This window comes from Eulemur rufifrons, chromosome 18 (assembly GCF_041146395.1).
Source record: "Eulemur rufifrons isolate Redbay chromosome 18, OSU_ERuf_1, whole genome shotgun sequence".
Classification (NCBI taxonomy): Eukaryota; Metazoa; Chordata; class Mammalia; order Primates; family Lemuridae; genus Eulemur; species Eulemur rufifrons.
The window spans coordinates 60574360-60591093 of record NC_091000.1 but is presented as its reverse complement, the minus strand read 5'-3'; the positions used below and the strand labels follow the sequence as shown (position 1 = coordinate 60591093).

Here is a 16734-nt window from a genome sequence, read left to right as displayed (position 1 = left end):
AGATCTCTGCTTGAAATAGGATCCTAGGTCCTGATGGATCTATCCTAGAGTAGTAATTTCCATTTCTAACTGCATATCCTCATTATTTGAGAGATTTGATAAAATTACAGTTATTTAGGTCACATCTTCAAAAGTTATTTTAGTTGCTCTATAGGTAATTCTCATGACCAGCCCAGTGAATTAAGGTGATCGTATGCATAAGATGCTTCAAAGTTTCTGTTTTGTGTATTATATTTTTTAAATGTTTGCTTTGTATTTTGTTTGGCAGTAGCAAAGTCTCCCTCTGGCTTCCTCCCTTCATTGTTACCCAAGTGCTAGAAGCTTGGATTCAGTGAGATATGGGTGGAGAGTGTGAACTAAAATAGAATCTTAAGGCTCAGCCCCCACAGGCTGACTGAATGGACCCCCTCGTGGCCAAAGGAATATCCTAAAACTAAGTTGCCTGCCAGAAGGAGGGAGGTCAGACATGCCTCCTCATGCCCTCCTCCCTTCTTGGGGACATCCTTTGTAACCCATTAACAGCCCTAAGGTTATGCAAGACAAACCTGCTGGTCCTCTATTTACACAACAAATCTATGTTGGGTGGCTTGTCTCTGATAAACAGCTCCTTATCTTAAAGCATTCCAAGCCTTTAGACAAAGTTTCATGTCTTTAACCAATTCAATTAGGAGTCAAAGAATTTTTAAACCAGCCTATAACCTGTAACCCTTTACCCCCTTCGAGATGGCCCACCTTTTGGGGCCAAACCAATGTATGCCTCCCACGTATTGATTTATGACTTTACCTGTAACCCCTGTCTCCCTGAAATGTATAAAACCAAACTATAACCCAACCACAGCCAGTCCAAGAAGGCTTGAGCGTGGCTCTGGGTCGTGGTCCTCAAATTTGGCTCAGAGTAAATCTCTTTAAAATTATTTTACAGAGTTTGGCTTTTTTTCCCGTTGACAAAAGAGAAAACTGTGGGCCTCTAGGTGTACAGCATAGAGAGTTTAAGAAAAGGCTGGGATATTCCACTCCAGTCCTCTTAGACTATTTTTCCTCTAAGGTCTTAGGCATCTGTTTTTACTCTAGTCCTTAGGTTCCTGCAGTTCTTTTCACTTGAACTAATCCAGTAGGTTTCATGTGTTTGCCAATAGTAATTGGGACCTTAGACAGACTTGCTTATCCAGAGTGGATCAAACTCTTTAGAGGCAGGTCCTGTTCACTCACAAGCTTATGTTGATCTATCAGGTAGTTCAAAATAATAGTAATAACACGAAAACTAGCAAAGCGCTGAATATTCTCAGCAGAGGTCAGGTTTTCGCATGACAGGTAGTATGATTTTTAAAAAGAGAAAAAAACATAAAAGTAAATTTGAGTTTGGAGTACTTTGTTTATGCTCAGTCTACTGAAGGAGTACTCCTGGACTGACCATTAGAGAAGCACTTGAGATTCTATTTTAGTTGTATGGTTATTTTGATATCTTAAAGCTTTATAAAACATCAAACTTAAAATTTACTTTTCCTTATATTAAGTAAATGTATTGTGTCGAGGCCAATAGCTATATATTCATTCAGCAGGCAGACAACACTATTTTTTATAATGTCAGATAATCTCTTGTTTAGGGTGTTAAATATAATAAAGGAATTATTTCCTCTAGTTATAAGGACTACAAAGAAAAGTACTTTTTGAGAGGTAGATCAGATAAAAGCTGCTACGAATGGGCTTGGGATCAAGGCAAATTGTTGACTTCTCTTCTTTGAGGAGTACATGGTTGTGGCAGGGCCTTTCCTTGTCTCAGAGTAAGTTACGAAGAGGTCTCGTAATGAAAATATGCATCTTCTGTATTATTTCGCCCTTATAATCTCATTTTATTACGTTCACTTTGGAAAATTATATCTTTTAATATATAAATATCTTCTGAGCAAGTTAAGCTTTTTTTTAACCTTTAATTCATTTATTATAAATTGAAGCCATTTGTTTGGGAGTGACAGTGTGAAACCACTCTTTCCCTGAAAGCTGGAAGAGAAGAACCTCTAAAAGGCAAGCTCTGTCTACTTTTCCCTAATCACCAGCATCTGTCTTACGCTATCGAGAAGCATGCATGGTATTTTAATACACATGGTAGAATATATCAGATATTTCTTCCTCGAAGTGATTTCAAATTGTCTCAGTCCATTTTATGTGCCAATTCCTAAGAGTTTGGCAGGATAAAGCTGATTTTTAAAAAAAAATCTGTTTTCTATATATCCTCCTTTCCTTTTTTTTTTAAAATTTAACTGTTTATTTTGAGATAATTGTAGATTCACATGCAGTTGTAAGACCCAATAACTAGAGGGCTTATTTGCCCTTTATCCAGTTTACCCAATGGGAATATCTTGGCAAATTACGGTATAATATCACAGCCAGGATATTGACATTGATATAATCCACTGACCTTACTCAGATTTCACCAATATTACTTGTATACTTGTACTCTTCTGTGTGTTTTTATTTCTATACAGTTTTATTACTTACATATATATATATATCTACCACAGTCAAAATACAGAACAGTTCCATTGCCACAAAGATCCCTCATACAGCTCTTTTATAATCTTTCCCTTTTAAAGAGCATTTTTGTTTTGTTTTAAAATTTTTAGTCATTTATGGTCTTGACTTAAAATAATTATCTTTTAAATGTATATTCACACTTTAAATTTTTTTTTATTTTTTAAAAATTATAGTAACAAACACATCTGACAAAATAAACTCACTGTTTACCCTCACACAGATCACTTCTGTGACTAGATTTGTGGGTTTTTTCCACACCAAGCAATTTTCCAGGACACCAACTGGGTGTTCTGCAGTTCAATTCACTATTTACCTGGAGTTAGCATTTGATCCCACAAGTTAAGCACTCAGTCCCACAGACTTCTCCCACTTCAGACATCAATAGAAGGTCTGGGCTTCCATATTTCTGACTGGCTATAAGTCATAAACCCCACCTCAGGTTCTATAATTTGCTAGAATGGCTCGTGGAACTCAAGGAAACACTTTACTTATGTTTACTGGTTTATTGTAATCTTTTTATTTTTTGGAGACGGGGCCTCACTGTGCTCAGGCTGGTGTGGAACCTCTGAGCTGCAGCGATCCTCCCGCCTTGGCCTCCCAGGAAGCTAGGACTACAGGTGTGAGCCACCGCGCCCGGCCTGCTGGTTTATTATAAAGGTTACAGCTTGAGAACAGCCACATGGAAGACACGCATAGGGCAAGGTGTGTGGGGTGGGGTGGGGGGTGGGAGGCTCAGAATTTCCAGGTGCTCTCCAAGTTTATCACCCTTGCAGCACCTCCAGTGTTCAGCAGCCCAGAAGCTCATCAAATTTAGTCATTTAAGAGTTTTTATAGAGCTTGTTCTCCAGCCTCCCACCCCGTACCTTCCTGGAGGTCTGTGAGTGGGGCTGAAAGTTCCAGCCCTGTCATCACTTGGTCTTTCTGGTGAGCAGCCCCACACTGAGGCTATGTAGGGATCCCTCCAAAAGTTACCTCATTAGCATAAACTCAGGTAAGATCAAAAGGGTCTTATTATGAATAACAAAAGACACTCCTGTCACTCAAAAAATTTCAAGAATTTTAGGAGCTCTGTGCCAGGAACTAGGGACAAAGACTAAATATATTTCTTATACCACAAAATATAAAATTTATCATTTTTAAATGTACAGTTCAGTAATGTTAAATATATTCACATTGTTGTGTCACAGATACCCAGATCTTTTTCATCTTGCCAAATTAAACTTTATCCTCATTAAAGCCCACCTTTTCCCCTCTCCCAGCCCCTGACAACCCCATTCTATTTTCTGTTTCTATGGATTTGACTACTTTCAATACCTTGTATAGATGGAATCGTATAGTATTTATCCTTTGTCCTTTTGTAATTGGTGTATTTCACTTAGCGTAATGTCCTCAAGGTCCATTCATGTTGTAGCATGTGACAAGATTTCCTTTTATTTTTTAAACAGCATAATTTTCCATTGCATGCACCACATGTTTTGTTTATCTGTTTCACCCATTGATGGACGCTTGAGTTGCTTCCATCTCTTGGCTATTCTGGATAATACTGCTATGAACATGGATAAGCCAGTGTCTCTTCAAGATTCTGCTTTTAATTCTTTTGGGTCTATACCTAAAAGAATTAGATCATATTCTTAGTCTTTTTAGGAACTACCATACTGTTTTCCATAGTAGCTGTACTATTTTACATTCACACCAACAGTGTATATCCACACTTTAATGATGTTTGGATAAATAGGTTTTAATTCATCCATTTTTGTTCTCTTTATTTAATGGCTATTTTATTAACTTTTCTTTTACACTTGATAGAGAGTAGATACCTAGCACAAATCCCAAATGATATAGAATAGTTTGCATGTCAAGGATGATTCTCACTGAAGACAACATCTAAACATTGTAGACTCAGCTCTTTTAGCTCTAAGTAACAGAATCCTTACCTGAACTAGTTTAAATTAAAAGGGGATTTTATTATAAGGAAACTAGGATGTTACATTGAATCTAAGGATGATAATATGTCAGGGCCATAGATATTACTGGTAAGGGACTTGGTTGTCTTTTGTCTTTGATAGATCTATTTTATTAATATTATACTTTCTTCCCATATTGTGGCTTTCATTGTGTGATGATGAAATGGCTTCAGAAATCCTGAGCCTTTCAGTATCAGCTGTGTAAAAATAGAGGAGAATCAGTTGATCCCAATCCAGAATTCCCAGGGGAAGGGAGTTGATCCCAATCCAGAATTCCCAGGGGAAGGGAATTGATCCCAATCCAGAATTTCCAGGGGAAGGGAACCATTGGCACAGTTCTGATCAATTTTCTTACTGATAGTACCTCACCACAAGTGTGATCAGGGAGATGGCGTTAATGCAGGGACACCTGTGGATACTGTGTGGCTTGACTGGGAAGCAGCAGGGAAGCCAGAAGGAAAGGTGTGCTCGTTCATCATCTACAAACTGAGTTGTCAATTAGCGATTGATTAAGGACACATTGAAGAAAGAATAACGGAGCTTGAAAAGTTCTGGGTAAGGAATGTTAGGATGACTAGAGGCAGAGAACAAAAAAAAAAAAAAAAAAAAAAATGCTGACTGATTCTTTAGTATACAAAGTTGAGGGCCATGAGAGGAATTTCCTGAAATTCTTACAGTCATGAAGGTAAAATCATTGACTGATTTCTGGAATGATTTGTATTAGGGGGTAGTTTTAAAAAAAATTTTTAACACTGCTAATTAGTGTAGAAAATAGTAAATTATTTATCAAACAGCAATTAACTTTTATAATATATTCTAAGACATTTACAAATATATTAGGTGTTTATTGTAAAATTGGTGGATGACAGCTATATAATAGGGACGTTTAGAGAAAATTAGAGTATAGCTTTAGCCTTTTGAAGTCATGGAGGGAATTGTTTCCCCATCAAGCATTAGTGATGATGATAATTCTTATGATTTATTATTACTGTGTGTCAGGTACTGTGCAAGGCATTTGTATATGTATTATCACATTTAACATTCCCCCAAACCATAGGTGCTCACTATTTGTTCAACCAGATTTTCTAAGATGTATTTCAACAGAATGATGAACACTTTGCTTTTTCTTTCAGAGATGTGGTACTGGATCTTTCTCTGGGCTCTCTTCTCCTCTCTGTTTGTCCATGGTGCTGCAGGCGTGTTGATGTTTGTGATGCTGCAGAGGCATAGGCAGGGGAGAGTAATCTCCCTCATCGCAGTCAGCATCGGATTTCTGGCTTCTGTAACTGGAGCGATGATTACCAGTAAGTCGATTTTGTTTTGTTAAAAGACATAATTTTATATGCACTTATCATTTTGGTAACTGTCTTCTTATTGTAAATGTAGCGTTAGTGTAATCTTTTATGTAGAATATTTTTCAGGATTTTACACACTCCACGTAGAAGGTAAAGATGAGTTTATTTATTCATTGAACCGATAGTTGTACTACTATGTGAAGTCTCGTTTTGCACAGTTTTGTGGGAAATAGAAAAATTCATAAAAATTGGCAAGGAGCAAAGCAGTTCAATGGGAAAATTTATCTTATAGTGATTGTAGTTTTTGCTTTAAAGTTGCTCACTAGTAAGAAAGAAAGGCACAAAAATATGACAGTGATAATTATCATTAAAAAAGTGAAAATATAGTCCTCAGGTCCTTGATGTCATTCATCTTCCTGTGACTAGAAAATAAAATTGCACTTTCTTCTTATACACAAATTATTATGACACAGATCTCCTCTGCCCACTAGAAATAAGCCACTTTAGTGTGTCCTCTAGCAATTTGCAAGTTTCTGCTGTGCTGCCTCGTGTATTTTCAGATAAGTCCTCAGGGTCACTTCCTCCAGCCTCTTCCTCTTGACACTGTACTTAGGCCCGAAATCCAGCCTTGGCTTCAAAGAGTTAGTTATGGTTTCTGCTCCTTCTAGTTGAGCATAACTTTGATGCATCCTGTTGAAACTGGAGAGTGCCACAGCTGCTTCTTTAATATGGTTGTGCCAGAAACTGGCTGCTTCTCTGTGCTGCTATTGATTCTGTCGCTGCCAGTGAATAGTAGAGGCTTATATTGCCCTTCACTTCTGGCCTACTCCCATATGTCTGGGGCAGCCCACTGCTACCACTAGATTTGTTTCAGGACTCTTAGAGAGGGACTTCTTCCTTTCTAGTTGATTCATGCCTCAGAAATAAGAAAACTTATCTTCATAGTTCAAAGGCCTCCCTCCTTCATCTTTTCCAGAGTGATTGGCATCCCTTATCTTGAGAGGAAAGTCCTGTTCTCATGTCTCTGACTGTCCTATAGGATTAGTAAGACAATCATAAAATACTTGTGGGAAACAGGGAGTAGGCTGTTTTCTTATCCTTCAATTACTATTTGGTTTTTCTGTGTTACATTAAGTTTTTGTAGTTGTTTTTATTGTTTCTGCATTTAACCTATATCTTTATCATATTGTACCTTATCCATTTTGCCATAGATACAGTTTTAAACAGGTACTCAGGTTTTAGCTGAAGCCCAGCGTATACATAATGGGGGTAGTAGCAGATTTAGCTGGAAAGATAGAATGGAGGGTCTTGGAAAGCCAGCTGGAAAGTTTGGACTTTATCCTGCAGGCCGTGGAAAACTTTAAGTGGGGTTGGCAAGGGACAAAGCAGTTCAATGGGAAATTTTATTTTATAGTTGAATATAGAATGTATGTAAAGAACTAAGAAAACCCTGAAAGAGCAGGGACCTTGTCTGTCTTTATCACTGCTGTATCCCCAACAATAGAACAGTGTCTCTGGACAGAACAGAGACTCAAAATACCAGCTGGATGGATGGAAGCAGGGAGAGAGGAGGAGGAGGAGACAGGAAGGAAGAGGGTCTAGTCAGTCAAGGAGATAGAATAAAGGAGAAAGAAGAGGAATTAAGAGGTGTTAACATTACTAAGCTTGAGGCCAGAATCTGATCTAGAGTAATGGCCGTGGGTTAGGAAGGGAGAAGTTGAGGTGAGAACTGTGGCAAAGGACAATAAATCCAGATTAGTTGCTGTTCACTGTGGTGGCATGCAAAGATGTGAAGGGGGCTGCCCGTGTTTTTGATGTGGGCCACTGTTGTAATTGTAGAACTATGAACAGAGGAGGAAGGAAGAAGGAACACCTCGTTCAGAAGTTGTTAAGTAGTATGTGTTATGTGTGTTTATTGGCATACATTATTGTAAAACTTTAAAAGAGCACAAGAAATATAATTCTGCTTACATTTATCTCTAATAATGTGTATCTATGTGTACTTTCAATTCATTCAAGAATAAAATAAGCCAATGATTTTAGAAACTACAGGGTTATATTTTAAAATCCTTAAAAATATATCAAACACAATTTCAAGTAAAAATTTCTGTCTAGATTAGCAAGAAAACATTTAAATTTATTCTGGCTGATTTTCTGACCCGCAAACACTTGAATTAAAAAAGCAAAAGCTAGCTAATGTGAATATTTAGCTATATTTATTTTCTTAAAACACGTTGTGAACGCTAGTGCACTCGTAGCTATATATTCAGTTCAGCTAACGATTGCTGAATATCTATATTCAATAAGATGCTGACCGAATATAGATACATGTCTATTATGTTTTGCTTCTTGAAGATTTTATTTCCAGAGTAAAGTGATTTTTCATTTAGGATTATTAGTTGATACCAGAATTAGGAGAAACTGGGTTTCTATATAATGCCTAATTTTAGCTATTTCATTTTAGCCAGTCTAAAGGTGTAAAGTGACATATTGTTGGTTTAATTTGCAGTTCTCTGATTACTGATGTGTTTGAGCAGCTCTTCCTATCTTTACTGTATATTTAGGTTTTCTTTTCTGCAGATTGCTTCTTTAAATTTTGTGCTTTTCTTCTGGTATTCTTGTTTCCTTTTGATTAAATTATAGGTATTTATATATTAGAGATATTGATTTCTTGTTGGTTTTGGACTTTGCAAATAACTTCTCTCAGTCTTTTATCAGTTACCTTCATCTATGATGTCATTTATTGAGTGGAAATCCTTAATTTCAATATAATCAGCTTCAAGAGTTTTTTGCCATATGGTTTATAATTGAGGGTTTTGTTTTATTTAAGAAGTTCTCCCCTATACCAAGGTCAAAAGATATTCTTATATATTTTCCTTTATAGTTTTACCTTTTATATTAAGATCTTTAGTTCTTCTATAACAGGAGTCAGAAAACATTTTCTTAAAAGGCCAGCCAGATAGTAAATATTTTAGACTTTACAAGCCAGTGGTCTCTGTCACACTATTCATTTCTGCCATTGCAGTGCTAAAACAGCCATAGACATACATTAATGCATGGGCATGGCTTGTTTCAATAAAACTTTGTTTACAAACACAGACATCTGACATTCAGGTCTAGAGTCTACCTTTGTTTTTGGTATTACATGGGATTCCAGGTGTTTGTTTTCCCCTCCCACATACTAAGTCAGTTTTTATGATACCATCCACTAAAAAATACATTATTTCCTCATTGATTTGTAGTGTTACCTTTCTTTTGTATTACTTCTCAAGTTACTGGGATCTGTTTCTGACCTCTATTCTGATTCATTGGTCTTTTTGTCTGTTTTTGCAGCAGGGCAACATTCTTTTATCCCTATGGTTTTGTAGTATGTCTTAATATCTGTAAGGAATAGGTATCTCTCATTACTTTTCTTTCTCAGAGTTAACATAGCTAGCTATTCGTGGACCTTTATTCTTTCATATAAATTTGAGAATATATCTACTGAATCCTTCAAGAAGGATGAGAATGATTTTCTTTAGGATTTAATTAAATGTAGGGGTTAATTTGGGAAGAATTGGCATATTAAATTGCATCATGCAGGGACATGTAATATTTCCTCATTTATTGAGATCATGATCTTTGTTTTTTTTTGAATTAAAAAATGTTTTTCTCAATAGGAGGGTTGTATATTTTTGATTGAGTTAATTCCTAGACACTTATTATCTTATGGCTATAGTGTATGGGCATCTTGTTTTATTACATTGATTGGTTTTATTGATGTGGAGAAATACTAAGTTATATAATTTATGTTTTTGAAAGATTAACAAAAACTGGTTCTTTTGAAAGATGAGTTGAATAGACTGCTGGCAGACTAATAAAGAAAAAGAGTTAAGACAGACAAGTAAAATATAGAACATACTAGAATCAATAATTTTATCTCAATAATAAAGATAAAATAAAGAATTATAAAAATAAAAGCTCTAGGAACAGCTGTATATTCCTAAATATAAAATGTCAAATTAGCATAAGAAGACATAGAAAATGTGAATAAGATGATAATTATTTTAAACAATTGAAAAATTAAAGACTCCTTCTCCCCCAAATTTCTAGGTCCAAAAGGCATTTATAGGAGAGTTATATAAAATTTTCAAGGAATAGTTAGTTCCTATTTTATCCAAATTATTGAAGAAAATAGAGTAAAAGCTGAGCACAGCTTATTTTCTGAGGCGAATGTAATTACCTGTTGCTAAACAAGATAAAGACCACCAGAACAGAAAAGTGTAGACTCATTTACCTTATGAATGTTATCCTTGGAATGAAAAGATAGTTTAATATCAGAAATGAGCACAGCTGTATTCCAATAAAACATTTTTGGACACTAAAGTTGAATTGTATTTAATTTTTATACATCACAAAATATTCTTTTTGATTTTTTTTTAAATCATTTAAAAATATAAAAACCATTCTTAGCCCACGTGCTGTACAAAAACAGGTGGATGGGCCCAGTTTGGCGTGAGAATTGTAGTTTGCCAACTCCTGATCTAACTATATGAACTGATAGAATCAACACCTGTTAAAAATAATTCTTCCCTTACCTTTATTATTTGCTTTCTGTTAGGAAATATTCAGGGCAAATTATATCACTTTCCATTGGTATAGTTTTCTGCAAGCACTTTATGTTGCTGTTTATTGACATTTTCTGTCTACTGATGACTCTTATCCTATTCTCCTTTGTCCTTGTAGGTTTATTTATCTTACACACCTTCAGATCAACGCAGTTGTATTGGTTTCTCCACTTCATATTCACTGTGCCCATCTTCTTTAGCCATTTAATACTTTTGGGATCATTCCTTATTTCTAATTGATTATGTTTGCCATTAGCATTGGCAGTTTCACACATGTCATTTAAACACTCTATCCTATTTCTGTTCTCTTCATGCTTTAGAGTGAAAACTAAAGTACAAATTTGGGGAAGATATTTGTTAACATAAATAAATGTAAAAAGATTAATGTCCAAACTATATTTTTTAAAAAACATTCAAATCAAATGATAAAAAGATAATAGAAAAAATGGACAAAAGACTTGATAAGAATTTCATAGAAGTAGAAACCCTAATGACCAATCATATGTGAAGAAAAGCTCCACCACATTAATTATCAAGGACTTGTAAATTAATCAGAGTGATAACATGTCTTACCCACCAGATTGGCAAAAATTAAAAAAAAAAAAAGGTATTACCTGCTTCTGAGGATAGGGTGTAACTGGAATATAAATTGGTACAACTAAGTTGGAAAAACAATATGGCATTACCTAGTAAAGTTAAAATGCCCATACCACAGGGCCAGGAAATTCCACTTTTGCCTACAGATCATGGAGAAACACTTGACTGTGTATGTGTGCCAGGGGTCGTGGACAAGAACACTCACAGGAGCAGTGTTTGTGATCATAACGGATTGGAAACAAAAAAATGTCATCAGCAGTAGAATGGATATATAAGTTGTGATGTATTCATACTTGGAATTCTGTACAGCAGTGAAAATAAGTTACAGCTACATACAAGGGAATATATTTATTCTCTGCTATAAATATATTTATGCGCTGGTATTTTAAATCAAGAATTTATTGAACTTTGTCATTGGATACAGATATTTTTTGTTTGAAAAATAGGATAGAAAGATATCTTGGCCTTTAAAATGAAAGTTTATTGGAATTGTAGAGAAGTTTAGGCAAGTAAGATGTATGGAAACTATGATTTTTAAAATTAATTTTAATTATGTAAGTAATATAGGACTGTATTCATCGTGTAAAACTTAAAAACAAATGGAAAAGCAAAGTCTGTTTTGACCAGTACTACCAAACCAGTGCTTTTCGCCAAAGTAATGCCTGTTTTCAGTTTGGGATGTAGCCCCCAGATTTTTGTTTATGCATTACATTCATATGTACATACATACATATGTACAAATGTACTAGTAGTGAATATATATTGTTTTATGCTTTTTTGTTTTATAAATGTCTCAAGTTTTTTATATGTCAGTTTATAAGGATGTATATTTTCCTTTTGAAATTGTATGTATTCCATAGTATAGACTTTGTATAGATTAGCCATTACCCAACTGATGAACATTTATTTTGTTTTTGTTTGATTACAAAAATATGCTACATTGATTATTATATGTGTGTTTATACATTTATATGTCTGTATTATGGATACTAATCATCAGTTTGTTATAAACATAGCAAATATTTTTCTAGTCTGTTCCTTGACATCAAACTGTTACAGCTTTTGCTCTTTTTTTTGTGGTCATAAGATCTCTTTTCCTAGGATCCTAAATATTTTATTTTATTTTATTATTTTTCTTAAATTTTATTTTAGAAGAATCTTGCTTTGTTGCCCAGGCTGGAGTGCAGTGGTGTGAACATAGCTTACTACAGCCTTGGACTCCAGGGCTCAAGCGATCCTCCTGCCTCAGCCTCATGAGTAGCTGGGACTACAGGCATGCACCACCATGCCTAGGCAATTTTTAAATTTTTTGTAGAGATGGGTTCTCGTTATTTTGCCCAGCCTGGTCTTGAACTCCTGGCCTCAAGTGATCCTCCTACCTTGGCCTCCCAAAGTGCTAAGATACAGTTGTGAGCCACCTGCCTGGCCTGTATTCTCTTACATTTTAAAGTTTCCATTTGTAGTTTTGTTTTTAGCATTTAGTTCTTTAATCCATCTGAAACTTATAATACTTTGGGGGAATGGTATGAAGTAGGGACATAAATTTATTTCTTTCAAATGGCTACAGATTATTACAGCATCATTTATTGAATGGGTAATCACTGATTGGAATCATCTTTTTTTTTTCTTTGTTTTATTATTTCAGCATATTGTGGGGGTACAAAAGTTTAGGTTACGTATATTGCCCTTGCCCCCCCACCCCCCGAGTCAGAGCTTCAAATGTGTCCATCTCTTAGTGCACATTCATTATCGTTATCATTTACTGCTACTGCCACTACTAGCCAATATTTGTTGAGTATATACTAGGACCACTCACTATTCTAAGCATTTTACCAGTATTATCTCTTAAGTTTTACACCACCCATTGTACAAGTGGGGAAGTAAGACAGGAGAGGTTAAGTGATTGTCCAGTGTAACACAGTAACTAAATAGTAGAGCATGGATTTTCATCCATGAATCTAGCTCCAAAACCCATGCTCTTAACCTTAGGTAAATATGGGAAGTTTAAATTGATAAATTTATTTGCCATTTTCCAGGCAGCCTGAGCCAGTAATTGCTTAGATTTTCCCCTTCTTGGATCATGATTGAAAACTTAGTGTCAGAGAGATAGAGGCCAAATTGTGGTTTTTAAAATTGAAGATAGTCATGGGTAAATCCAAAGAAAAACCAGTATTTCTCAGGTTTGTTTTAATATATTTCTGATAACAAACAAGATGTAATATCTTTAAAAATTTTTAAGATATTTTAAATTTGGATATATGACCAAGTGAAAACTTGGTCAATTTATGAGTTTATTACTTGATTAAGTAAATATTGGTGCCATTTGGAGTTTTATTTAATGTTGAGATTATCAGCTACTTTATTATTTTCTGATTTCCTTGTTCTCTTTTGTACTTAGCATACATCTGAAATGATAGCATGATTTTGGGATTTGTAGCCAGATTAGCCTGGATTGAGATCCTAGCTCTTGCACTTTTACTGTGTTTCCTTGAGCAAGTAATTGAACATCTCTGAACCTCTGTTTTTTTATCTTTAAATTAGGTGATAATACTGAGGGGGGGTGGTATGATATTTAAATAAGATAATATTTGTAAAGATACATACTATGTGGTAAGTATACTATTTTAATTTTATTTTAAAACATATATATGGAAGTCTGTGGCTTAGGTTAATAATTTGTATTTCCTGTTTATATCTCTCATAGAGGAATACAGTAAGTTTTATTTGGGAGATTTTGAGTGAAGTACAAAGAGTTCACTGTTAGCTAATTTTTAAATTAAGTGAAAATTATAAACTTAGTAAAAATTAAGTATCTCAAGTAATTGTTAATTTAGTAAACTTATTTCTGTTTTTTCTTCTTTTGTAAATTATATTTCTAAATTATTAGCAAAAATATTAACATTAAAGGTATCTTTTTTGAGTAAAATTAATTCTTAAATGTCATATAAAATATAAAAATATTTGATTAATTCATTTCACAGTCTATCATGCAAAATAGTTAATTGAAATTTTTAATAAAGCACATAACTCTAACTATTCTAGGATGTGTAGACAGTTTTTCTAGGGAAATAGTTTTAAGGCTATCTCAGTCTGTGAGGAGGCATATTATAATTTCAATGTTTCCTCCTTTAAGATTTATGAATGTACTTTTAAAATTTGCCACTTAGATACGACATCATTCTGTCTACTGTATTAAGATGAAGTGCATCAAATGGTCCCTGATTCCTCTTATTTCTGAGATTTTCTCATTCTAGAAAGTACGCATTATCTAAAAAATTTTTCCTAGAATTGCTATCAAGTTCATCTTCCATTTTTATTAGATGTCAAGATACTAGTCTCCAAATAACTTAGAGTTATATGGTTTATTTAAAAATTTAATTAACTATTTTATATGGTAGACCATGAAATGAATTAGTCAAATATTCTTATAGTTTATGTGACATTTAAGAATTAATTCATTTTACTAAAAAAATATACATTTAATGTTAAGATTTTTGTTAATTTAGAAATTACATTAAATTGTATCATTTTTGTACATTATGATTTATAATTATCAATGTGTTATGTTGTTGTTTACAAAAACGCTAATGAGGTCTAGCTAGTTGAATGCCCAGTTGAGAGATGACAATAAAGAATTGTCATTTTTATGAACATATTTGGTATCAGGTATGCAGCATGTACTATAAATATATATCTTTTGATTGAATAGAAAAGTCTGTTTTTCAATTAAGTGGTTAAATGTGGTAAGATGCAGTATAACTCTTATTTAAATCACATGGAAACTTTTTCGTAGAAAATTTACAAAATGCGAATGGATAATAACTTTTTTTAAATAAAATGAAGAGATATTAGGTTACAGCCATGCAGTGTGCGAGCGTTACTGCCTGTCTCACCCTGCCCGTGTGTCCCCGCAGGTGCAGCGGTGGCGGGCATTTACAGAGTCGCGGGGAAGAACATGGCCCCCCTGGAAGCGCTGGTGTGGGGCGTCGGACAGACTGTACTGACAATAATCATCTCCTTTTCAAGGATCCTTGCTACACTTTGAGGTTTCTGTGGGAATGTCCTGCTTCACCTAAGGAAACAGATGTACAGATTCCCTGAAAATGGCATTGTTAACAAGTAGGAATGCAAGTGTGCAAGAACGTGGACCGAGCGAGCGGGTCGGAACTCGAGGAGGACCGAGGACCTCGAGCTGCGGGGAAAGGTTGCCCTCTGGTGTTCAAGTGGTTGCACTACCGCACTGCACCTTACGTGCCTCCGTCCCAGGCAAGGTGCGTTAAGACACTACGTGAAGCTACACGGAAAAGCACCTTGTTTAGCTGCCTATCAGGTTAACATTGGTGTTGAAATCATTGTTCTTAACAGTGTTGTGTTCAGTTACAGGGACGTTTTGAGGGATTGATATATGTGCCAAACTCTTTTCTTTTTGTTAACATTGATCATGTGACAATTTGCAAGCATAGATGTAGATGAGTGCTGTGAACATCTTTGACATGAATTCAAGTAATGTAAGATTTTTGTTTTGTAACGCTGAATCCCCTATGAGTGCTAAATATGGAATCGTTTAATATGAGAGACATTTGATTTTTAATGTTGAGTGTTCTGGGATTTAGGGCTGTAATATGTTTAGGCATTATTGTTATTTAATTTGTGTGGAAAATAATAGTCTTCTTCATGGAAGACTAGCTAAAACTGTTTTAAGGACTCAGAGTAGATCTATAGGGTGCATACTTTTCACTAACTTAAACAACACCCTTTTAATAGTTGCCCTCATGCATAAACATTCTATTTATATGAATTCAAAAACTTTATGGGTTACACGCATTGATTGTAGTTTGTGTGCCATGAAAATATAATTTGAAAATTTTCTTATAAATTTTGTAAGAAAAAAGTCTGAAATGCATGTTGCATCTTTGACCCTTCTAAAGAAAGTTCTGGCCTTGTATCTCATGGAGAAAACATTTTTATAATTAGTATCTCAATGGGATTATATTACTTGTTGCATATATCTTGATTTTTGATGAAACATAAATGGTCTTTCATTCTGGAGTATTAACTATTTTTAGAGAGTGGCCTAAATTAGGCCCTGGATATAAAAAGCCTCATTTGTAGATAAATAATAAGTAAATTATATTGGAAGAATAATAAACAATTTTACTTTGGATATGTGGTAACATCATAATTTTGCTAAGTAAAAATTGGAAATGTAGTAAATAATTTTAAAATTTGGCAGTTAGTCTCAGCATATCAGTATAGTACTGAACATGTATTTGAATGATTTATTTCAGTTCAGTTCTTGATTTATGCTATTCAGTTATGATTTAAGTTTATAGGTTATGATTTAAGTTTACTAGAAGAATCTATGAGGACATTTATTAAAAATGGAAATATCCTTTGTATAAAACATTTTCAGAGGTTTCGGCAATACAGTTGTTTTGCAAGAGTACAGGAAGTATAGGGGAAACACACAGCCTGGCCGACTTGGTCTCCTAATCAGATTTTTTTGTTACCAGGTGCAGTTATGAATGTGCTAATTCAAACAAAGAGCTGTTGCAGAGAATATGAAGTTCAGGACAATTTAAAAAATAATCTGGCAACCCAGCCTCACTGTTTAACCTAATTTGGTATAATAGTGGCCTTCTGTTAGGTCTCACTCAAATTTTACATCTTTGTTACCCACACTACTTTTTCTCCACCAAAACCAGGATATATCAACAACTTACAAATGAGGAGTTGGGA

General features: G+C 34.6%; 1 protein-coding gene across 1 annotated transcript in view; it reads left to right on the top strand.

Moving 5' to 3' along the window:
* The window catches only part of TMEM170B (transmembrane protein 170B), a 32906-nt gene extending 17252 nt beyond the window's left edge, over nt 1–15654 (top strand). The window contains exons 2-3 of the mRNA XM_069493455.1: nt 5630–5800; nt 14910–15654. Coding sequence (XP_069349556.1) covers nt 5630–5800; nt 14910–15040 — 302 coding nt within the window. The 3' untranslated portion in view covers nt 15041–15654. The remainder of the gene's footprint in view (nt 1–5629; nt 5801–14909) is intronic.
* The last annotated feature ends 1080 nt before the right edge of the window (nt 15655–16734 follow it).